Source organism: Clinocottus analis, unplaced genomic scaffold (genome assembly GCF_023055335.1).
Source record: "Clinocottus analis isolate CAN_PGR_092001 unplaced genomic scaffold, fCliAna1.0.p SCAF_17, whole genome shotgun sequence".
NCBI classification, from domain to species: domain Eukaryota; kingdom Metazoa; phylum Chordata; class Actinopteri; order Perciformes; family Cottidae; genus Clinocottus; species Clinocottus analis.
Window position 1 is genome coordinate 15005340 of NW_027175898.1, and position 23943 is coordinate 15029282.

General features: G+C 44.7%; 1 protein-coding gene across 4 annotated transcripts in view; it reads right to left on the reverse strand.

The window, feature by feature from the left end:
* Positions 1–330: 330 nt before the first annotated feature.
* LOC137787416 (DNA (cytosine-5)-methyltransferase 3A-like) overlaps positions 331–23943 on the reverse strand; it is a 35916-nt gene continuing 12303 nt past the window's right edge. The window contains exons 5-23 of one of the 4 annotated variants that reach the window (XM_068579832.1): positions 20487–20533; positions 19426–19566; positions 12668–13072; positions 11732–11890; positions 11451–11558; positions 10571–10727; positions 10313–10459; positions 9549–9593; positions 9166–9245; positions 8916–9028; positions 7069–7252; positions 6896–6980; positions 6495–6640; positions 5508–5598; positions 5248–5396; positions 4814–4899; positions 4320–4389; positions 3830–3948; positions 331–3662 (exon numbers count right to left, since the gene is read on the reverse strand). In XM_068579832.1, the coding sequence (XP_068435933.1) occupies positions 3521–3662; positions 3830–3948; positions 4320–4389; positions 4814–4899; positions 5248–5396; positions 5508–5598; positions 6495–6640; positions 6896–6980; positions 7069–7252; positions 8916–9028; positions 9166–9245; positions 9549–9593; positions 10313–10459; positions 10571–10727; positions 11451–11558; positions 11732–11890; positions 12668–13072; positions 19426–19566; positions 20487–20533 (2474 nt within the window). In that variant the 3' untranslated portion in view covers positions 331–3520. Of the gene's footprint in view, positions 3663–3829; positions 3949–4319; positions 4390–4798; positions 4900–5247; positions 5397–5507; positions 5599–6494; positions 6641–6895; positions 6981–7068; positions 7253–8915; positions 9029–9165; positions 9246–9548; positions 9594–10312; positions 10460–10570; positions 10728–11450; positions 11559–11731; positions 11891–12667; positions 13073–19425; positions 19567–20486; positions 20534–23943 lie in introns of all 4 variants that reach the window. The other 3 variants (XM_068579831.1, XM_068579834.1, XM_068579833.1) reach the window with 3 other exon arrangements.

Here is a 23943-nt window from a genome sequence, read left to right on the forward strand (position 1 = left end):
TTAGAAACGGCCTGTTACAGACACGAAGGTCAATTTATACAAAGCAAAGTTTTTAAAGTGTTTTTATAGCTTATAGGAAGTCTTATATTGTAGTTTTGAGATGGTATCATACACTTACTGCCATGCTAATTATGACATAAAAAGTCATAATGAGAAAACACTTAATATTGACATTTTAAAGCATGCATTTGTTTGTTTTTTATGATCGATTATTTAAATTTTCCCCCAAACCCTCACCGGCCCCACGTGACCGAGTTGTCTAATAATGAATATTCAATATGACACAGCAATATTTGATATTCTGGACACCACATTTCACAAGAGGTTCGGTTTAAAAGGTCAGGTACAATTTATTAAATATGATTTAAAAAAAAAAAAAAAAAAAAAGGTGACAGACTTTTTTTTGCACAAAAAAAACAATACATTTATTCAAGTGTTCTCCAGCACAAGTACACACGGAGCCTCTATCTTCTCTCTGGACACTAAACTGAAGTGTGGGGAGGTCAAAGTGGAGAATGACTGCTACACATCTGCTGTACGAACTGAACTGGTCTCCAGGGAAAAGCCGTAAAAAACAGTCATGACAGAAAAGAAAAAAGTCACACAGAGCGTCGACAGCATCACTGAATATAGAATTATTGACCTGCCTCGAAACAGTAAAACTCAAATGTTGTTTCCGATATAAAAAGAAAAGAAAAAACATCAATTCAAAAACAGACATGGAGAATATTACGGCATGGAATGTAGGATTAAGAAGCGACGCGTATTAAGCATACAGTTATGCTACAGTAAAAGTTATTACCGCTTTTTTTTTTTTCCTCACACGATTTTTTCCCACAGAAAAAGCACCAACTACAGCAAATCTCTACTCTAAAACAATATAGGAAACCTTTCATTATTTGTTATCCTTATTTTTTCAAGTACAAAGTTAAAATGCCTTTGTTAATATATTTATATGAGTGAAATAATAGTTCTGTTGCGGAACTTAAAAAAAAAACAAAAAAACAGTCATTGTCAAGATTATTTCTCTTTTCCGATCAAATATATTTTTTTTTCCCGTTTTTGGATAAAAAAATGTTTAGCACCATCAGAAACGCCGACAATGCCGTCTTTACAAAGGGAGCAGAAGCAGAGTAGCGCCGCCGTGTGGCTGTGCAGTGAAGAGCGCTCGTCTTAAAGCTGTCCGCAAGATCACGTGACATTAAAACGTGGATTCACTCCACACAAACAGATCAGTACAGTGAAGTAGTGGACTTGGAGTCTCCCTACATCTAAAATGCTCAAAGCAAGTTTTGAATCAAATTTCTCACTTGATTATTTTTTTTTGAATTTTTTTAAAACCTAAGATTTGTCCTAATTTGATGATATATATTAGCAAAGAATTATATTTGTACATCTCATACGTAATATATATAAAAACAAAACAAAAAACAAAGAAGATGAAAACCAATTGAAAACAGCAACCGGAAAAAAAAAAAAAACTATGTACAAAATGTACAAAACACGAGGAGATGTTAAGTATTACAGGAGGGGGGAAACATCTGGTTAAAGTATCACAAAGCACCAGAGTGTGCGCGGACAAAAATGATGGCGATAAGGTCACTTAAGAAATTAATTACATTAAGAAATTAAATTTAAAATTTTAGAAATCTTAAATATGATATAGACAAGCGATAACATCTGTTGTTATTACCCTTTTGTGTTGTTGTTGTACTCTTTGAGCGCCGTGTCAGTTTTTCGTTTCGACAAACTGCAGCTGCTTAAATCCTCCGCGTTCATCTCGGAGGTTTTACAATCAAGAGAATTTGAGTTTGTGAAAGCGATCCGAGGTTCGGACCGGCACTTAAAAATGTGTCGACGACGACGATTTATCAGGGAAATGGCAAAAATATCATACAAACGCACGACGTCGTTCCCTAACTCTGTCTGGCATTTTACAATCTTAAAAAGAAGTTGACATTCTTTTGAATCTGGGGGGCGTCACACGGCATCGCTGCGTTGTTGGATGACGGAGGAAGAGGAGGAGGAGGAGGGTTTTACAAATGTCAATCCATCGACTGTAACGTTGGGGTTTCACATATCAAAAATCTATCATTTCACTTCTATTGGCACAGCCCTACTGTATACAAAAAGTATCACACGAGGGTAGATCCGTTCACATCATGAAACAAAAACACAAAAAACACACACAGAAAAAACAATTCACAAGAACCAATATTTCTTTTTTTAAATATCAAGAAAGAAACAAAAGAAAGTATACATATAAAAGTGCTTTATAATGTTGATAAAACAGCACAGAGTTGCTATAAAATAAAATTTTAAAAAAAGGTAGAAGAACGTTGTGAAGCCGCACCATATTGTTGAGGATTTGCACCTGACAGTTTTGTGTTTTGTTTTTCAGTTTAGAGAGGTGGAAGTTGACGAGGAAGTTGCCTCCTTGCAGCGACCACGCTGACTTCAAAACAGTTGTACAGTAATATCATTGGTCAGGATGAAACTCCGAAGAACAAAAATATAGTTTCACAGACATTGATCTTTAAGTATTTTGAATGACGGGAAACATCATCGCCCGACGCGGCTAGCAGCTAGCCGCTAGGAGCTAGCGGGTAGCAGCTGGCGGCTCCACTCTCCGTTTTGTGCAGATCAAGGCGTGCGAGCCTGAGAGATTTAAAAACGAGCACCACAAACTGCATAAAAGCTGCGAAATGCAGATTTATTTTTGCATTTTCTTTCACTGTCTGACACAGAAGAGAATAGTTTTTTCTTTCTTAACATCAAGCGCACGACGCGTTTGACGAGCGGCCGCATTGTCTGAAGTTGGCATGATGTTTCCACGTCACCTTTTGAAGCACCATGGTGTTGTAACCATATTACAGTAGTACCTTTATTACCTTCAGTTGTGTATAGAGACTGTAAACAAAGAGGTATTTGTGATCTGGTGTTTTGGGTTTCTTAGAGACGCCGCTCTCCTGACACTGAGGGGGGGAAACCGCCTTTCCCGTCTTCACATCCCTGTGAGGCTCAGTAGCTGGAAGCATGGCCGCACTGCATGTTGGGAAATCTGGCGGCGGAAGCGGCGGCCCCCTCCCTGACGTTACAGTTACGCTCACACAGCAGAAACATTTCACGTATCTCCGAGCGCTCCAACGTCTGCGTCGGGGGGAGCTTTTCCCCAAAAAAACCCACGTTTAGCACTTTTCTGTCTCAGTGTCGTGAGAAGAAAGCATCGTCTCAAGTATAGCTCGCACAAACAAATCAACAATACTTGATATAACACTGCTAAAAGGTAAAAATGACATATCAAAATTAAATAGAATAAGAATTACAATTCAAACACAAGAAATAATGTGAAAATCTACGCCCGTGTTTTCGCTCGCGAAATTATACGAAGGGTATAATTTGAGGATCGAAGGCTCTGAATTCTACGTCACAACGTACAGTTGTAGTTCCTAAATGTTTTCCTCTTTCTTCTTCTTCTTCTTCTTGTTCTTCTTCTTCTTCTTCTTCTTCTTCCTGCTGCTCAGTTACAGGCGAAGTAATCTTTGAGCGGCGCGAACAGGTGGCGGATCACCGGGACGCTCCACGACCGTCCCAGGAGCCGCTGCCTCGCCAGCCGGCTCATGTTGGACACGTCCGTGTAGTGGACCGGGAAGCCAAAGATCCTGACGGGGGAAACCAGGTCAGACACCGAAAAATAAAAAACCAACGCAGCCAATCAGCCGGCGGCCGGGCAGAAGGGAGACACGGGAAGGTCGTTCTGAGATTACGATCGCTGAAAGAAGAGGCGGCGGGTTTCGTTCTGACGGACGGCTTTTTGCGTTTTACGTACCTCTCCATCTCAGTGCACCAGAGGATGTCCTCCTTCTCGTTCATGTACACGGGGAAGTGCTGGTCCTTGCCCTGCTTGATGGAATTAGACCTGGTGGTGATGGTCCTCACCTTGCCAAACTGAAAGAAATGTCACCGCGTGAGTTTCATACGAGAGCTGCAAAAAAAACCTCGAGATTTTACCGCTTTTGTCGCGGCGTTACAGATCAGACGGCTTGAAAATGATAAAGATTCAGTGTGTGGTTCATATCTCAGCCGTGACTTTCAAGCTGCTGCCACTGGGAGCCGCCCGTGTGCAAAGTCAGCTTTGAGCAATTCAATTAAACGTTGTGTTTTTCCTTCATTTTCAAATTGCTTCCTGTGTTTTTTTGGACTAAAATGGCTAATCCCATCTGCTTCTCTTCCCATGAGAGGATAGAGAAAACACAAGTTATCTTTTCCTGCACGTTCACATTTCTGAATGCAACGTGAGGGACGTGGAGATCAAATACCTTCGCTGTTCGGCCGTGTTCGAGACAGTCCTGGAGGTCCACCCTGTCGTTGTACATCGCACTCAAAGGCCTGCCAAAGACAAAGAACAGGAGCCACAATGTCAGATGAAGACACATCACATCTATTACACTTCTGTGCCTGCTGGGAGAGGATCCTCCTCTCTTGCTCTCCCTCTGGTCTCTACCTTTTTTCTTTTTTTTTTTACCGATGTGAGGGTCAATAATTAGACGCAGTAACCTGCAGCATCAAACCTTTAAAGTGCAGCCAAGTGCAGAGCTCACAGGTCTCATCTTCATTTAAAATGTGCTGCCCGGTCAGTTTCATATCCTACTTCTGAAGTCTTAAAAAAAACGCATGTTCTAGTTTATATATAACTGGCATTAGTCACTATCTTAATGAGGGTAATTGTTAAAAAGCTTGTTAATTTAGGGTACATTCTCCTCCCATCGTGTAGGTCACAGGCAGCTGCTTCCCTCACCATTCACACACCAACCTGTTCATGCCAGGAAGGTTACCCCAGAAGTAGCGGGCGCGGTGGGCAGCGGACACTTCCTTGGCATCGATCATCACCGGGTTGCACTGGAAGCAGAGGAGACACGACGAGGTCAGATGCTGCGCTGCGTACGGGTGTATTATCCCATTTATTAGCACAGTATTACTGGTATTGGGCACGAAAACATGTGTGTAGTTTGATTGACAGGTCAATTTAGGGTCCGGTCATCAAAAGCCAAACACAGAATGGAAATTAGCTGACAATGTCTTAAGAGAACAAAAAGCGACACTCATTGAACATGTTAAATGATTACATCGAGATTAAGAGAGTCCCTTCTCATGATCTGTGTCTAAACATAAGGGATTAGTGCCACAAGGGGGCGTCCATGAGCCACCAGGTCAAAACTGCATCTCCGAGATGGAGCGGGAGCTGACCTCTAAAAAGCGAGAGATGTCCCTCTTGTCGCTGACGCCCATGGCCACCACGTTCTCAAAGAGCCAGAAGAACGGCCGGTTCTCCCCCTCCTTCGGCCGGGCCTCGTGCAGCAGCCTGTAAAACTCAAAGAACAGGCGGCCGGTGCCCTCTGGGACAGAAACACACATTGAACAGTGTTGGAGGACGTCAACGTCGCGGCGTTCCACTTCATCTTGATCCAAAACAACACGAAGGAAGTCATGACTTGAGGGGAACTCACCGAAAAGACCTTTCCTTGCAGGGTTGACTATGGAGAGGTCGTTGCATGGGCTTCCACCAATAACTAGGTCAAAAGGACCCCACTCCTGTATCTGCACAGAGATAAGAGGCAGGGTCAGACACACAGAGCTAAAGACAGAGCCGGTCGAGCTCGTGGATGTTGTGACACAATCCCTCTACTTTAAATCCAGATTGGAGACTTTTCTGTTTGCTGTTGCCTTTCATTGAACCAGTTTCAAGGATTTTTTTTTATCAATTTCTGCATCTCACCACTGTATTTTAAACTGCACCGCAACTTTTATTTGCTTTTTGACTCTTTTTTCCCCATGTTTTAGTTTTAAAATCTTGTTTTCTTCTGCATTCTGCTGTTAATAGTTTCCTGTGAAGCACTTTGAACCTTCTTGTTGAAATGTTCCTTACTCTCAGAGTCTCCTGGATGCTTCGTATGTTTTTTATTGCGTTCTAGTCTCGTCCTTTATTGTCTTAATGGAGTTTTTCTCCTGGAAATATTGTCCGGGGACGATGCAATGTGACGTAAGTGAGCTGTACATCGGTCGTGTGAGGGAACCTTGATAGTCGGGCATGAGAGAGACTTCAGGTTTTATATTTGTGTATATATTCTTACAATAAAATCATTCCACATTAGGACTATTGAGCTGACTATAAATATGATTTGTGCATTGTGACTGATTTGAAGTTGAGCTGAATTAGTTAGTTTTGACACATCGATGCAGTCGAGCGGTGTGAAGGAAGAAAAACACTTTGTTCTCCGATTCAGTCGCTGAAGTAGAATTAAAGTTCCTGCAGGATTTCTGCAGGTTTTCTTCTAGCCGGACGTCTGTAAACATCACCAGCTCTCCCTCAGTGTCTCAGGCGTTATGAGCGTTATGAGTCAGTGCAGGTGCATGAATTTGAAGCACGGTACGACTAAAAAAAAAAAGACTTCACAACCCGAAGCGAAAGAAAAAACTGCTCGAATCAAACTCACGTGTTTTCGCGTGACGGTCCTCACGTCGCCCACGTACATGATGCGGCCCTGATGCCGCACTAAGCCCACCGTGATGGAGTCCTCGCACACTTCGGAGGCGATGTAGCGGTCCACCCGGATGCCGAGTTCTTTCAGCACCAACAGCCCTGCACGGGTCCGGGGTCAAAGGTCAAATACTGATGTGTCGCTCCGATTTGACTCTTACAAAGACGATGATGGTGTTTTAAGATTAGATTTTGAAGATATTCATACATAATGCATATTATTCTCCAATAACAATATGTTATGACGTGGAAGTCAACTAAAAAAAGATGGCTGTGAGCCCAAGTTATCATGAAATTGTTGCGTTTTAATAGAAATCGGGGCGTTTGGCATCAAATGGATGCGGGCTCTCGTCTCACCCGTTGCTATGCCGTCAAATAGCGACAGCACCCGAATGGCCTGCCTCTCCTCCACCATGACAGGGGGGTAAAGCTTTGGTGCATCCTGGAGGAGAGAGAGAGAGGGGATGAAGTGAGCTGGAACAAAGCGTAAAGGATGTTTAAGACTTAATTATTAGAGCTCCGTCACTCACAAAAGCTTGGTCGTGATTATTCGCAAAGAAGCGCTGGAGGCGGCTGGGCCAGTCGGGGCGGCGGCCCAGGAGCCCGAACGCGTCCTTCTGCCCGCACATGAAGCAGTTCCACGGGTCCTCGTTGATGGCGGCGTGGGCGGCTCCTTGACCCACGAGCAGCTCCACGCACTCCACGCAGAAACACCTGCGCACACGCCGCCACGCAGCGTTAGTGCAAAGAGACGTGACGACACAGTCATGGACACTTTAGCTAAATCCATCCAACAAACAGTCCTGATGCTGTTATACGAGTGCAACTAATTCCTGCACACTCACGTCTTCGTAACGGTTGCACAACTAAGTTTCCCGCTTTTTTAGTAAATTATTATTACATTTTATTGCATGTGTGTTCGTGAACCATTTAAAAACATGTTATCAGAAGGCCACGCTGTTTGTTTGCGTCTTTAAATAAACTTATCGTAATCCTTATCCTCATGAGTAATAAATGATTGACCACTCTCTCCTCACAAAAGTCAGTTCCAGAGGTCGGTAACAAGCGACCCGACTGCGGCGTCCGTCCCAGTTTCAATGGTTTTCAAAGCGGTTTGGGAGTTTTTACGACACAACGCGTTGTCAAAGTGTGTCACGCAAAACATAAAGCGGAGCGTTGTTGGCTGCCGATTGGCCGAACATGTGAGCGACGAGGCTGAATCAGCTCTCTGTGGTGTTTTCTGTGTGAGGACGCTTCATCAGACCACGACTTCATCGTCAACAGAGCTCTATTCAATGGATACACACTTTAGATTGTATTTGTGACAAACACACTACGGATTTATGTGACGATGTTGTAGATTTGGTATTCAAACAATTTGTCTTCAGGGAAAAAAAAAACATTTATGGGAATATCTACAAATAAAATACTTTGTGGAACGACGAGGCTCACATGTGAGTGTACGAGGGAACGTTCTTTTTATATATATATATATATATATATATATATATATATATATATATACGGCAAAGTACTTGAGTCTGGTCATTGTGGATCAAAGTTATGGAGTTTTTAGTGGATGTTTGGTTCAGTAAGTCGTCGTTTATGTTTATTTGGGGACATTTCTGAAGTACAAAAACCTCCAGAAATCAATTCCAGAGTTAACATGATGTATGAGCATCCTGAGTCTGTAGATTAACACGTCATTTGGAAGAAGAAACTCCTCCTGAGGCTTTTTTCGGGACCTATAAATATTAAAAAAGATGGATTGTGTCTGTTCACTACATGGTGGGTCTCTATGTGACTTATTAACGCTTCAACCCTTTAGTATCAACGTTTTATCTCCTTACACCATGAATTGAAACAGTGTCTCCTCCTATAACCAGTTGATCAGATAAGATAAGATAATCCTTTACGAGTCCCTCAGTGGTAAGTAAATAAAGATAAAAAAAGATTTTAAAAATCAAGTAATATAAATAAACAGTAGAAAAGTAATACAACAAAATAAAAAATTAAACAGTAAGATGAATATTACTGTTTAATATATAATATACAGATAGAATAAAAATAAAAATGTGTATAACAGTACTTAAACGTAATGAATATTGCACGTATTAGGTATTGCACCGGGTGTTCAGCTCTACTTGCTGCCATCTGTCAATCATTTTATTTAAAATCTTGAAGTCATTTCACATCCACCTAAATAAAAAAATTAAAAAACGAGTGGAAATGCCGGAAATTAGTTGGATGTCTGACTGCCATCGTCCCGTTGCGACCTCTTTCGCTCCTTTCGGCTCCATTCTACACATATTGATGACGATATCCTGACATCTAAAGACTCCATCTTCCCCTCATCTCCCCCCAGCAGGCGTCTCACCGGCAGCAGTTGTTGTTCCCACACATGAGCACCTCTCGCCCTCCGCAGCAGATGGTGCAGTACGACTGGTACCCGTCGTCGTCGTACTGGTACGCACATTCCAGGAAGCAGTTCTGTGAGCGAGAGACAAAGACAAGTGAGCACTCTGACCTGTGTGTGACCTAAAAAATGTCACGGGGCGAGGCGTTTTTTTGTTGTTGTTTTTTACGTGAAGTGTTTGAAACATGTTGGGTTTCTGATTCCAGCTCACCTTGCAGCTCTGGCACATTCCTCCAGAGAACAGCGGGTGCTCCAGGCTGACGTTCAGGCTTCCACAGGAGATGCAGATGTCTGCAGAGGGGGAAGTTCAGCGGGTCAGTGTTCGGGTCAGAGCGGTGTGAATCTCAACGCTTTGAGCCGGCTCTCTCACGGAGGTGAAGCTCGAATGAGCTCACGCGGTTTAGTTTTGCAGCGAGGCGTCATGGAAGTGCGGCCTCCGCCGCCGTTTTGTTAACATGGACGCAGAGATTTCTGCTGCTCTGCTTTCAAACAACGAGGGGGAGTGTGAGGCGGCGAGGTGATCATCCCTCGACACACACACACACACACACACACACACACTGCTACACGCTAGAGGGCACAGAGGACACTTACCCTCGAGGCTGCGGCACTTTTGTCTCACTTCTTGAACGAGCCGCTCTAAAAAAGACAACACATTAGACACCTCGTGAGGACATTTAAGGGTCAACAGTTCAAATGTTTGTCACCTTTCAACCTCCAACGAAGACAAAACATGATATATATATATATATATATATATATATATATATATATATATATATACAGTATGTATAAACATAGAAACAAATCCTGCAACCCATCTGTGCAAATCAAAAATGTGTTTGTGCATGAATCTATATTGTAAATAATTAGTTTTTTAATGTAAAAGCCGGTTAAAATGATGCTGAAAGTTGGAAATCTGGAATTTCTTGACAGATTTTAAAGTGTTTAAAAAGGATTTGCACCTCCATGGGAACTCTGAAATTCAAAATTGGACTTTAAGATTCTTGATTTTGCAAACTGCAGCTGATGACTTTTTATTTTTTAGTGGTTGAAGAACAATAGTAGATGTTAAACTACTTTAAAACGCTGTATAAAGTTAATAATGCAGTTTATAAATGATACCTGTGTGCACTTCAAATCTGATGTTTCAATGAGACTTAATTGCCTACATAAAGGTGTCAACATCAGTGAGATCATGTCTGTAAACAGAAGCCAGACAGAACAATGTGAACTCACCGTGTTAATCAGATAAAAAGTGATTTAAACGATACCCTCCCCTCAATGAGGCGTCTGTCATCTCGCTGAATCAGGTGCTCATTTCAAAAGACATTAAATTAATAAGCGAGGCTTCTTACCTCGCGTCCTCTCGTCGACGATCTCCTTGATCTTGGGTTTCTCCGCCGTGCTTTTGCGCGGCTTTTTGGCCGGAGGAGGCGTGTACGCCGCCGCTTCAGGCTCCGCCCACATCTCAGGGTAAACCTCCTTATACGGGTTGCGCTCCTCTGGACAATTAATATCACAACGGGCGACGTTATTCGTTATTCATTATTCACGATCGCATGCTTTCATTTAATAGACGTGTCGTCAAAGAGGTCAGAGGTCAGGCGTCGTACCTTCTGGCGGCTCCAGGGCCTTGGGCCCGGTGGGTTGAAACCCCGTCATGGCCCAGTCAATCATCTGCTTGTTCAGCATTTCTACAGATTTGGAGGTTTCCGTCTCGTCGCTGTCGGGGCAGGCCATGAAGGCTTTTCCTGCCCGGCTGCCGGCCGCCTGAGGACACATTCAAAATAAAAACGTAAATGGCCGAAGTTCATCCTCGATGTACTCGCAGGAGCATCGACTGAACCGCTGAGCGTGTCGGCAACTCAACAAAAGGCTTCAGCGAGGGAGCCCAATTATTTTCTCTTCTCTTTGTATCGGCCTCTGTTAATTGAGCTAATCGTCATTTTTTATGGTTTTATGGAGAGTGCACACACACACACACACACACACACACACACAGCCTCTGGCTATGGGGTTGCCAAGAAAAGACGACAAGGAATTGTTCCTTCCACATAATGGGGAAATAACACCGGAACATTTTGAGTCTCGCTCTGAATCTTCTGAGAGGTTTTGAGGTTTATCGACTTTGTGAAAATCGTCAAAATAAAATATGGAAATATTGTAGATAACACTAGGTTACGTGTTCTTCTCTCTCCATGACCCTCACTGGTCTGCAACAGGAGCCTCATCTCTCCTAAAGGTAGACTTTGCTTAACATATTCCTTCATATTTTCAGCCCGTTTTGTTTATTACTTCTTTTGTTGTCACTTAAACACAGAAATAAACCCAAAACAGGGTCCAGGATGAAAAATACAGAAGTTTCTGCAATAAAAAGCACTTACTTTCTACAATGTTTGAACCAATGAGCTCAGTTTAATAGGCGTATGTTTTTTTTTTATGAGTGAAGCAGCTTGTTAAAGATCATTTAAACTGATAACTCGTACTGCTCACCTGCAGCACCTCGTAGATGGCTTTCTTGTACATGGGCTGCTTGTTGTAAGTTGGTTGGTGAAAGGCATTATCGAAGGAACTTAAAGGCATGAGTTTCTCTACACAAACCTGTAAAAAAAAAACACACAATAATGTATGTTAAGAAGAAATGTGTCTGGAGATTGACGGCTTGATGTTTTGCGGTTGTTACAATAAACAAAAAGTCTTGTTTTGACAGATTTTTCTGGTGAAAAATAAAAAATAAAACCACGGCGATGTCACCGCCGGCTCTACACACTCACCACGGAGAACTTTCCGTCTCCAAACCACATCACCCATCTGGTCCCGTCGGCGGCGCGGCTCCGCCCCGTCATCCACCAGGACACGATGCGGCCCGGCCACCACGAGAAGCCGCGCAGCTTTCCCCAAACCAGCTCGCCGATGCCAAAACCACGACCGTCCTGCAGACGGGACGGAAGACAAAGCACGCGGTCCGCGAGGACTTTAAGGCGTAGCTGAGAAACCATTTTGAACGTCTTTTTCTTTGGGATGATCGGTGCTTTTCAATCGTCTTTAGCCTCAAAACTTTGATTCATAAAAGGTGTAAATCCTCATTATACCTGGTGTGGAAGGTTATGCATTAATTGTTTGCAAAAATATGAATAAACGTTTATGAAGAATATGGATCAGGCAAGTTGAGAAGAACAGATAATACTATTAAATATGTTGTAAAACAATTATATTATAGCCAGATGTATACTATAGTAACACTATATGAAGATGATTCATCACAGTATGAATTCAGGCTGCTAATTATTGGATTACTTTCATTATAGATTTGTTTTTTTGATTTATTGTCAATAAAAATAAAGCGAAAATTAAGGTGAGCTCTTCAAATTCAACCGTTCAGATCCCAAAGACATTTCATTCTCGTGATCACTTTAGACAAAAAACGCAGCACAATCTCAAGACTAAGCAGCTGGAAAATGGAGAATTTCTGGTATTTTTTGCTAGAAAAATTAGTTATTATTAGTTTCGCCGATTCATTCTGAGTAAGAAAGTCCACCTGGCACATTTAATCTCCTTTTTTTGGTAAACTTTCTGCTCTCCACGTGGCCGACGGCTGTAAAAACACCTGAAGAGCACAACTTCCCCGACGTGGATTAACTCCGGACTTTAACCTGAATTAATCCTTTAAAAAAAAAAAAAAAAATCGGTGAGAATCGACGTCGTCTCACCTCGTACTCGGGCTCCGTGTCCGCGGGCTTTGGGGACGTCTTGTCTCCGCCTCCGATGGCGACGGGCTCGGGGGTCGTGGCCACGGTGGGGGAGGCGGGGTCAGTGGGCTGCTGAGGCGGCTGCTGATGCTGATGCTGCTGCTGATGCTGCTGATGCTGCTGCTGCTGTTGCTGCTGTTGCTGCTGTTGCTGCTGCTGTTGCTGCTGTGATTGCTGTTGATGCTGAGGCTGCGACTGAGTGTGTGACTGCTGCTGCTGCTGCTGCTGCTGCTGCTGCTGCTGCTGCTGCTTCGAAGGTGACGGGTGCTTGATTAGTGAGACGTCTTCTATCTGAGTCTCGGCTTCGTTCTCCTCGGGGTCCTTTATCGCGTTCATCGCTGACATCAGTTTGGACTTTTGTTCTGCCTGAAACACAGCGGGGATGAGGACAAGCTCTTCAGAAATGCACACGTACATAAAGATAAAGATTTACAGGAGATATATCATACTCTCTTTCATGCTCATACTGGTTTATTGGGTTTCCACTAACATGTGTACATGCTTCGAGTTAAACACAGGTAAACGGCTGGTTGAATCACATCATTTCGGATCCGAGCTGCCCGCGAAGAACCGACTGAGTCGTCTTATTTCACAGTTCTTGGGTTGGCAGGCGGTCCAGATGGACGCATGTGCACGAGCGCCGCAAAACGTGAGTTGTTCACGACACGTCCGCTTCTGATTAGCCATTTATGCATTAAAAAAATCCATGAAAATCCTTCAAACTTGACCAAAAAAAAGTGTTCTCAAAGTGATAGAAAGAAACGACACAGCTAAAAATTTAAAAACCAAAACGCCATCCTCAGAAAACCCACAAAAAAAACTATTTTTAGGCCACATTGTCCAGCAATACATCAGGAACTGAGTCAAAGAAACAAAGCAGCATCGCTTGTCACACATCTTACATATTATTAATGTAAATGCATATATTAAAGCATGCTACAACACATGTAATCATACTTTCTCTCTGAATCATGGCCATGCAGCTCTCACTAAAACTGCACTACCAGTCGACATCGAGGCCGGCGGTGCGTCGGCAGTCGGGCGCGTAAACACGGCTTTATCGTCCCACCGCGAGGCCCATTCGTCACCGTGCGCGCTGTGCGGTAACTCTACACGGCGTCCAGAGCGGCAGCGCTAAGAGAGAGAGAGAGTTCACCGGGTTTGCGGTACCTGACACTGAACCGCCGGGTCGATCAGAGAGGACGAGACGCAGCCGGGACTTAAGCCTCTCGCAGAAAATCCCCAACAGCTGCACTCATTCTGATGTCTCTCTCTCTCTCTCTCTCAAACACACACACACACACACGGTAGAACTTGCATGTTAGCTTTCTTCTCCACACACACACACACACACACACACACACAGAATACACAGTATATCCGTGGTCCTATATGTAAACACGTGTTAGTCGTACTATAGGAGCCACGTGAGCGCAGCGCTGCACAGCTGTGCTTACTTTCCTCGAGTCCTTCTCAGGTTCTCACACACACACACACACACACACACACACACACACACACACACACACACACACACACACTCACACTGTAAATGTCCAGAGGTGGACTGGGTGTGCAGGAAGGGGAGAGACTGCCCAGTCCTCCGTCCCCTCTCTCTCTCTCCCTCTCTCTCTCTCTCTCTCTCTCTGGCAGTGTGTGACTCGTAAACAATAGCGCCTTTAAGGGGGGGCGGGGCTTCGGCTGCACGGGGAGGGGCTTCGGCGCCAAAGAGTAGAAACATGTGCTCTTCAATCAAGAGGCTCTGCTGTGGTTTATAAATATCTGTACTGTACTGTTGGAGGGAAGGTTCAAAGCCCTCGGCCATGTGTGTGTGTGTGTGTGTGTGTGTGTGTGTGTGTGAGGCTTCTTGGCTCCAGCTCGAGCACATTGGAGTTAGTGTTCGACAGGCCGCTCGGCCGTGTGTGGTTCCAGATGCTAAACTGCAAAAACCAACAAATGTCAATTAAATTGGCACATTTAATTGACATTTTTAGGCGTTTATGTCTATGTGGGGGGAAGAGAAGAGACGGGAGAATCACTGCAAAAGTGACATTTTTATGAGTTTACTCGTCCATCTCCGGGGACCAGCAGGCAGGAGGACACTGGGCCGTCGGCGCGCTCGCTTTTTCCGGTGTGTTTAGGATCCGGCGGTCCTCCGAAGGGGTGCCCGTCTCCTCGGAGAGCCAATCAGAAAGTGACGCTACAAATGCCCCAGTGAGGGGGGAGGAAGGAGAGGGAGTACAGTGGCTATAAGAGCCAGATATTTGTCTCTGGACTTCTTCCCAGTTGTAAATGGCCCCCTTTTGGGAGCCTCACAGTGTGTGTGCAGCTCCACCAGCAAGACAGGCCCTCCGAGGCTAAAGGAGGGGGGGTAGGAAAGGAGGTAGCGGAGACACAATGCAGTCTTTTATCATTTGCACACGCCTGCCCGTCACTGACAGCTCAGAAATACCACCGCTTGTATCCGCTGTCACGTCCGCGGTGAAAACAAACGCCTTAAAAAAAGGACAGCGGACGTACTATAGATGTATAAACACAGCGGAGCAAACGTGTTGAAACAACCTCGCACTTTCCCTCCCCCCTCCCCTATATTATATAGGGATACAATGCAAGAAGAAAAAAAAGCAAACCGAGCTAACCGGACTGACGTAAGTGTGGATTAAGTTGGGGATGGAGTGAAAGCAGAAGCCGCGCAGGCCTCTGGCGCTGTGGAGACATGTCGGCGGCACAATGAGGGATAATCGGACCTAGAGGTCTGTGCAGCGGGATGCCCTGAGGGCTGGAGGGGTGACGGAGTGCACTGGGAGGCAGGGGAAGGAAGAAAGAGAGAGAGAGAGAAGAGATGTGGGTCTCTGGGGTGTGTGGAGATAATACCCTCGGTATCTAATCTCGGCTGGAGCTGTGAGCGAAAAAAAGGTCACGTTTACTGCGAAGTTTCAGTTATGTATGAGAGGAAAGCGGCCGACTACAAGGCTGTTAACGTTACGAGCAACATGCCTCAGACTCGAGAGAGTCAAAAGTGCAGTTGTTGAGATTTCACTAAATACACTTCATATACACACTGACTGCACATACTTTGCAATTTGTCTTTATTTTTACAGTTTCTTAAATTGAATACGCGCTGCTGGTTTGTTGTATATATTGAGTATGTTTTATAAAGTAAGTATGTATGTGTGTATGTATCTATTTATGTATCTATCTATTTATTTATGTATCTTTTTATGTATGTATATGTATCTATTTATGTGTCCATCTATTTATTTATGTATCTTTTTATGTATGTATATGTATCTATTTATGTGTCCATCTATTTATTTATGTATCTTTTTATGTATGTATATGTATCTATCTATGTGTCTATCTATCTATCGATTTATATCCATCCATCCATCCATCCATCCATCCATCCATCCATCCATCCATCCATCCATCCATCCATCCATCCATCCATCCATCCATCCATCCATCCATCCATCCATCCATCCATCCATCCATCCATCCATCCATCCATCCATCCATCCATCCATCCATCCATCCATCCATCCATCCATCCATCCATCCATCCATCCATCCATCCATCCATCCATCCATCCATCCATCCATCCATCCATCCATCCATCCATCCATCCATCCATCCATCCATCCATCCATCCATCCATCCATCCATCCATCCATCCATCCATCCATCCATCCATCCATCCATCCATCCATCCATCCATCCATCCATCCATCCATCCATCCATCCATCCATCCATCCATCCAGGCTCTCATGTGAGATCGGCACGAAGACGAGGAGCATCAAACGAATCCGCCGATAGAGATTTAAAAAACAAACATGAAACCCTTGAAAGCAGCGGCTCAGGAGCCGTCGACTCAAAACAAACGGGCATTCAACAAACTGCGATTAAAAAGGTAAAAGTGAAATGAAATAAACTGCCGCTGAACATTACGTCCTCACGCGACGTGACAGCGAGTCTTTGAAGCAACACAAAAGAGTTTGACCTCTGAATGCAACAGTCTCTGGAGCGGCAACAGGCAGCGGCGACGCAGCGGGGCCGGTTTTGTGTAATTGTTTGATGGATTATGCGCTGACATGTGTCCTCGGCACAAGCTTATCTGCTTAACATACAATAACAAATAAGGTGTAGGTGTAGGTAACTCAAGATGCAACAGGACCAGGATCCCCCACCCCCCCAAAAAAATGCTGCATTTAAAGAGGAAATAGTGTCTGAAAAAAAGCACAAGTGGCGGGTCCGCTGTGTGGCCACTGCATTCATTAGCGTGATTTTAGCACGGACCCGCACAAAGGCTGTGTATTTCACGAGTGGCCTTGAGAAGGAGGGAGGGGGGGGGGGGGTCACACCCAAATAGGCCATCTGGTCCTCATTGTATTGCATCCTTTTAAGAGATAATTAGGAATATTACAGAGTCAGCTCTGAATACATAAACAGAATTCCCATGAATCCACAAGTGGAGAAAAAAAAACTCCCCGAGGACGCTGCTCGGCTTCCTCTGAAGTCCTTTAAAAAAAAAAAAAAAAAAAAAAGCTCTTTTCAAGTTATCAAATGACTCTCTTCTTTTAGTAAATCTCTGACCCGAGTCACCCGGAGCACAAAGTACACAATGACAGGAAGGAAAGAAATGTGATGCCTGCACAACACCCCCCCCCCCCCCCCCCCACACACACACACACACACACACACACACACACTCCTGCAAGTTCAATGTTATGTAAGGTGAAATCACGGCGGCTCTCACAACACAGCAACATTCCTGAGGTAAATATATATCTGCCCTAAAAAAAATGATATTTCGAGGCTCTGCTATGAAACAGGAAATAGCTCCAGCACGTATTCGCCCCGCAGGGGGGGGGGAAAAACTTTAGTTTCACGCGAGCAATACTCGCTGAAAGCCTCCTCGCTCTTCCTTTTCTTTTTTCTTTTTTTTTTTTTAAAGAGACGGTTTCCCTTTAAGCCGTGCCGAGCAGATGGCCCACGACAACTCCTATGGAAATACCTGAAGTCAGCATATTCCCCCCTCGCTGTACGCGAGCTAATCACACATGCACTACTATCTCTCTCCGTGTTATCAAACAAACAATGCAGTGCACGTACCCATACACACCAGCGCGCAACCCTCATAATCCAGTGAGTGTGGGGCTTTGAGTTTTTTTGTTCGCCCCCCACTCTCAGGGTAGAAGAGATCGCTTCAAAAAAAAAAAAAAAGAAAAAAGGAAAGCATGAACATTTCTTTGTCTGGGAATTCAGGGTCAGGTGATCGCCGACAGGAATTCTGGTTGGCTGGAGAGGACTTGCAAAAAGGTTGGCGGCGAGCCAAGAGGCTGTCTTGCAAGCAGGGCTGGAAATTTGCTGCAAACCTCATCTTCACCCTCATATCCATAGCACAGAGTTCATTTCCATAGCTGGGGGGGGGGGGTCACGGGGGAAGAATGGGGGAGGGAAAACAGAGAGAGGGAAAGACGGAGAGAGAGAAGTCCACTGTAACGCAAAGGCACATGAAAAGAAAAGAAAAGAGAGAGAGAGAGATCCTGGGGAAGTGCAAGACGGCAGTAACCCTTTCAGCCACCACGTCCCGCCTGCTGCAGACACAAGCAGCAGCACAGCTGAACTCAAACTACAAGGCATGCATCATGTGAAGCTCTGAGGCCAAAAGTAAATTTGACTTTGTGCAAATGTGATCAAAGCTGGCAATGCGCTGGATAAGGGAAAAAAAGAAGGGGGGGGGGGGGAGGGTACATAATACAAATTAGCATTTTGCAAATCCCCTTAAATCTCAACCTTGTAATGTAGAGCAACTTGTTGAAGTGAGTCCACCGCCGTTCGGTTCCACCGCTTTCTCGCCTCGTATATCACGCACTCTCGCTCGTGGGACCCGAGCATGTCCTGCTAATTTGGCAATATTTCCTCCCTGGAGACATTTTTACGGCCGCTCTCCGAGCCCTGACCAGAATAGAGCAAAAGGGGGGGGGGGGGGGGGGTAATGACGAGGGCGGAGGAAGAAGACACAGAGGACCCCGTGTTGATACTACGGAGAATCCTCGTTATGTAACGGATGAAGTTGTCCCAAATTGTCCCAAAGTAGCACATAGACTGAGCAGTGACGTGTGTGTGCAGGAAACAATACCAGCGTGTTGACTAAGCACGGTCCATAACTTAGTAGCTTTCTCCATCAAATCACAAGATCTTCTCGGGTCGATGAGGTTTGCTCAGTTGTCAAAGAGACGTTTCCATCCCTCTGAATACCTTCAAGGAGTTCTTGATGTTGGAAAGTTGGCAAAAACGATCTCACTGCAAGGCCCGTTTGGTGCCCGTTTTAAATCTTGAACATTGCGAGATAACAACTGAAAGAAAGATGGCTGCTAACTGGAACTTGTGCTTCCTATTATTGCACAAAAATGTCTTCGGAAAGTTTGAATTGGAACTTTTTTTTTCCCACACGAAAACAATGGAGGTGGCAGATTTCAATAACACGTTCATAGCAGAAGGTCACGGACGTTTTCCCTGAACTGATCCAATAAAGCGAGAACAAAGTCAGGAAATGCAGGAGCGAAGTGAGCCAGAGGCCCTGGAAATCCACTGAAACAAATGGTACCTTCATGAGATATCAAATGACCCATCAAATACACTTGGCCTGGTAATACGCCACGAGCCCTCTCTTCTCGTAATCTACGGTGGCTGGGACAGAGCTGGGGTACTCACCTCCATCTTCCACTTGGACAGCCACTCCTCTCTGGTCCTCTTGCTAATGTAATGAGGGTCACCAGCCTGGAAGGTTATTCTGGGCATGGGCCTCTGACGAAGGCTGGTCTCCCAACCAACTCCCCTCTTGCCTCGACCTGCCTGTTTAAGGTATTAAAAAAAAAAAAAAAAAAAAAGTTAGCTACTTGTTTTTGGTTCTTCCCTCTTTTCTCTCAAAAGAAAGCATCTAGATTTGGCGCGAAACTCTGCTTCCAGTCTGTCACTGGAGCCGCTGAGGCTGACTCTGGTTAACGAGGCTGAGGCCGAATTTCTAAAAAGATGTCGACTCGCACGTCGGTCAGTTTGTGATTGGTCACCAGCACCGGCTGAATCGACGAGCTCCCAAGTGTATTTGATATTTCAAATCTAGTCACCGGCAGGTACCATTTCTTTCACAAGTCCAAAGGAGCTACTCCTGGTTTCTTTTCGGGACCTTGAAGATAGGCAAATAAATTAAGCTTCTAGTCGAGCAACAAGGCAAATGATTAAGTTTCTAGTCTAGCAATGGGGCAAATAACTAAGCTATTAGTCTAGCGATGGGGCAAATAACTAAGCTATTAGTCTAGCGATGGGGCAAATAACTAAGCTATTAGTCTAGCGATGGGGCAAATACAGTTAACTTTCAGGGGAAAGCTCCTTGTGGGAGAGTAGGTGTCAAAATGTTTAAGACGTCATTTTAAATTCCCTTTCTTGGGGAATTTTGTATTTTACACTCTGGTTTTTGTAAAGTGAGATACAAGGTATTTAATAATGTGTTAAAATAGGCTGACAGGCTCCGGCTATGACAAATTCACCCCTAACTCTCGACAAGACGACAAATGAGGGTATTTTCCCAAGATGTCTGCCCGGCTAGAGTCATGCACAACAACACCTCCTCCTCATCAAGCATGCAACTTAACCTCCAAAAGTTGCTGGATGAGTTGATGCATTTTTGGATGCAGCTACAGTTCTTGCAAGTGTGAAAGACGCCTCAAGAGTTACACCAACCAGAAGGAAAGAAGAAGACGGGGCAGAAATCTTACCTCGGTCTTGACTGCGTCCCGCCTGTCCTCCTCCTTGTGCTCCACATCTAGAGAGAAGACAGCGACACAATGGAGGTCCTGAATCATTCATGGGAGAGTGGAAATTGGCTTCATCTTTTTAGCCTCGTACATCTGCGTTAAACTGAAGTGGCCTCGCATTCATCAATATCCCACGTGACACATGCATTCACTTAAAATTCACTTTGAGATCCCACGAAACGACGTGTTTGGTCAAATTAAAGTCACGTCGACGCAACGGCTGAGAGATACGAGGGGGGGGGGACTCCTCAGAGTCTGAAATCCCCCATAACCCCGGGAGCCTGAGCGATCAGGTGTCATGTGAGGGGTTGATGCAGCCCGGAGGGGGGTTTGTGGTGGCTGCCCAGGTTGTGATGAGGGTGGAAAAGGGCCAGGTTTATTTTGGCACATGTCACACTTCTGACCTTATATCCCCTCTTTATGAGACACACAGCTGGTTGCTATATAACCGCGGCCTCTCCCACGCCGCTGAGAGAGAGCCGTGAAGGCCAACAACCTCCTGATTCACGTCTCTTCATACAGTCTAACGTGCAATAAAGCGACATAAAGTGCAACATCATGGATATGATCATCCTCTATTAATCATGGACTCTTACGCTACAACACGTTAGCGTTGACACTGAACATGTGTGTACAAATGCAACTCTTCAAAGCTGTATTTAAGGTATTTAGAGCACGTGGTGCTTCATCATCACTCTTTTATCTATTAGCATACGGTTTTTGATAGCCTGAAAAAAAATGAAATAACATTGAGAGCGCGCTGAGATTTTAATTAAAAGATAAATAGAACAAGGTTAAGTTAAATGCATCAACCTCAAGTCGAGTCACCGTGTCAGTAAGTGCAACTGAAGGTTGCCGTCACTATTCAGCTCCAATGGTACGTCCTGTCACTTGCAATACACTTTGTGGACTTCTGTCTATAATGGAGCATTTTTAAATAGCAGTATTCCTACTTTAATATCCTAAATACTTCCTCAAACAGTGACATAGCGTCAGGATTCAGATTTCTTGAATACTGAGTTCATTAGAAGAGACAAATATGTTCCACAGGAAAGAAGAAAGACCTTTACATTGAGAGGAAGTTGCAAAACCAGAAGCAGCAGCAGCATGCTACAACAGCGTCAGAAATAACACGAGAAACCGCGGTCTGATAAAAATATCTTGAACACAATAAAAGCTCCAGTAGGGATTTCCCACTGACTTGGCCGTGGTTGAAGGTGTGGGGGTCCACAACATGAAAACGAGGGCGTGTTATTCATTCTTTAACAGCATTGTTTGCCCGTGTTTAGCGGAGCGGCGTGGAGGGGGTTAGCCAGCGAGCGTGGAAACAACCCAACTGAAACACTCAGACCGCAGTGTCGGGATTCATGATGTCACGAAAAAGCGCGTCAGCAGCAGAAGAAGAAGAAGAAAAAAAAGATAAGGAAGCCAAAAAAGATCAGCGTTGTCATCACAGAAGCTCAAACTAACACCTTCTGGTATCACTTTCACGTTGTTAAACTTTGCTTCCAAGCGTCCGAGACTGCGTGTCTCTCATCCTTCAGGCGTCCGGGCCTTAAATTAGCGCGATGGCGCAGCCTGAGTGAACACGACTGTGTCCGCTGGGCCGAGGCCCCTCGACGCTATCGTAACACTTGAGCCCTGAGAGGCTCCACGACAACTTTTCGAAGGCGTGTTTTTCTGCACGGCACAACACCGGCTTGTCGGTGAAGTGCCCTCCAGACCGCTCCAAACAATGGCGCGCCCTCTTTTAGCGGCCTCTTCAAGTTGGTTCCATGTGTAGCCGAGCCCCCCCGCCTCCTTCCTCCTTCCCATCTCTCCTCTCTCCTCGTCCTTACCGGGGCAAATAAGTGACTATATAACAAATCTGCGGGGCGGTGTGCGCTGCCAAGGTCACTGGGTTTGTGAAGGGGAGCTGGCTCGTGTTGCCCACAGAGAGTATACCTTTGCCAGCTTGAGTGGGGTCCAGCTCTCGTGTTGCTGGAGCTCAGTTCCCCCCCAGCTCAAATCCTTCCTGTGCCCTCCAGATGGAGAACAGGAACCCTGTTTAGTGGACGATCGATCCGCCAGCCCCACCAAGGACTCGCCTCTCTGAGATTAATATACCAACAGCCTGAGGGTGGATATCCCTGCATGTATACTGTTGCTGTTTAGTGCATGTGAGACTTTATGCATGGTGTTTTTTGCACTTAAAATATCTGGGCAGTTTTTTCTTAATCCTCCAGGATATTTTGATCCTCTAATGTTGTTTCAATGTCTCATCCGGCATCAGATATTACGCACAAACTTGATGCCAAACAGCTAATATGTGTGTGTGTGTGGCTTGCAAACAACAAACGATCCATCCTCTGGACTAAGTTTGCACGTTGCAACGTGACTGCCACTGCAAGAAGCAAGAAAACATGTCACTAACATGTGCTGCAGGTCTGCAGACCCCGAGCAGACCTCGGCTTTCCTTCTCTGTGCCTGAAACTGCTAACGCTAACATCTCAGTTCCTCCATCTGTTGAGTGTCCAATACCCTTCCTGCTGTGTGACACTGAGACAATGTGATGAAAACAGCTCATTGTAAGACACCGGGGTCACACGTCAAAGGGTTAATGTATATTTGACGGGTGTCACTGTGTTTACAGATAGCTTCAGCTGGGAGTATGATGATTGAAGACGTGTTTATTGTAGCTGCTCGCTGCTGCTAGCGAGTCAGTAAACATGCGGTCGAGCTTGGATGCTGTGAAGCCCGTCACTCAGTCTGAAAGTGGTTTGTTTAAGAGTATCAGTGAAAGTTACAAGGAATGTTTTTTTTTTTTTTATTGCTACGAGTCGGGTGAGCTTGAGTGAGTCTCCATGCGGGAGTTTTAGCTGGAGGCTAATTGGGAGCTAACCGCGCTGCTATCCGTTTAGTTTTCACACTTGCATGTCGTTCCCTACACATTTCTTCTGTTTGTGTGTCTTTTAAGAAACTTTAATGTGAGAACTTAAACTCTATAATCATGCTGAAGCTCCTTTGTGACCAAAAACTATTTATATTAATATAAACGTACTCGACACCTTTTAAGGGACGAGATATAAAAAGTTACAGAGTAGTACAGAACCTCCTCCAGTCGATCGACGCACACAAATACAAATACACAAATAAATACCTATTTATATGGTTTTGCTCAAAGCCATTCACTGCCAGCCTTCTTTCTGTTCATGCAGCTTAGGATTGGCCCCGTCTGTCTGTCTGCTAGAAGCTAACAACGGCAACAACGCTAACAGAGCTAAAAAAAAAAAGCCTCTTAGCTAACTCTGGTGCACTGTCTCTTATCAAATAAACCAAAGTAAAAAATACAAAAATGGAGGGTTGGTGCTACATGTCTGCAACCATCGCCGTGTGTCAGAGGACGCTAATTTAGCTTAGCACGTGCACACATCCTCTA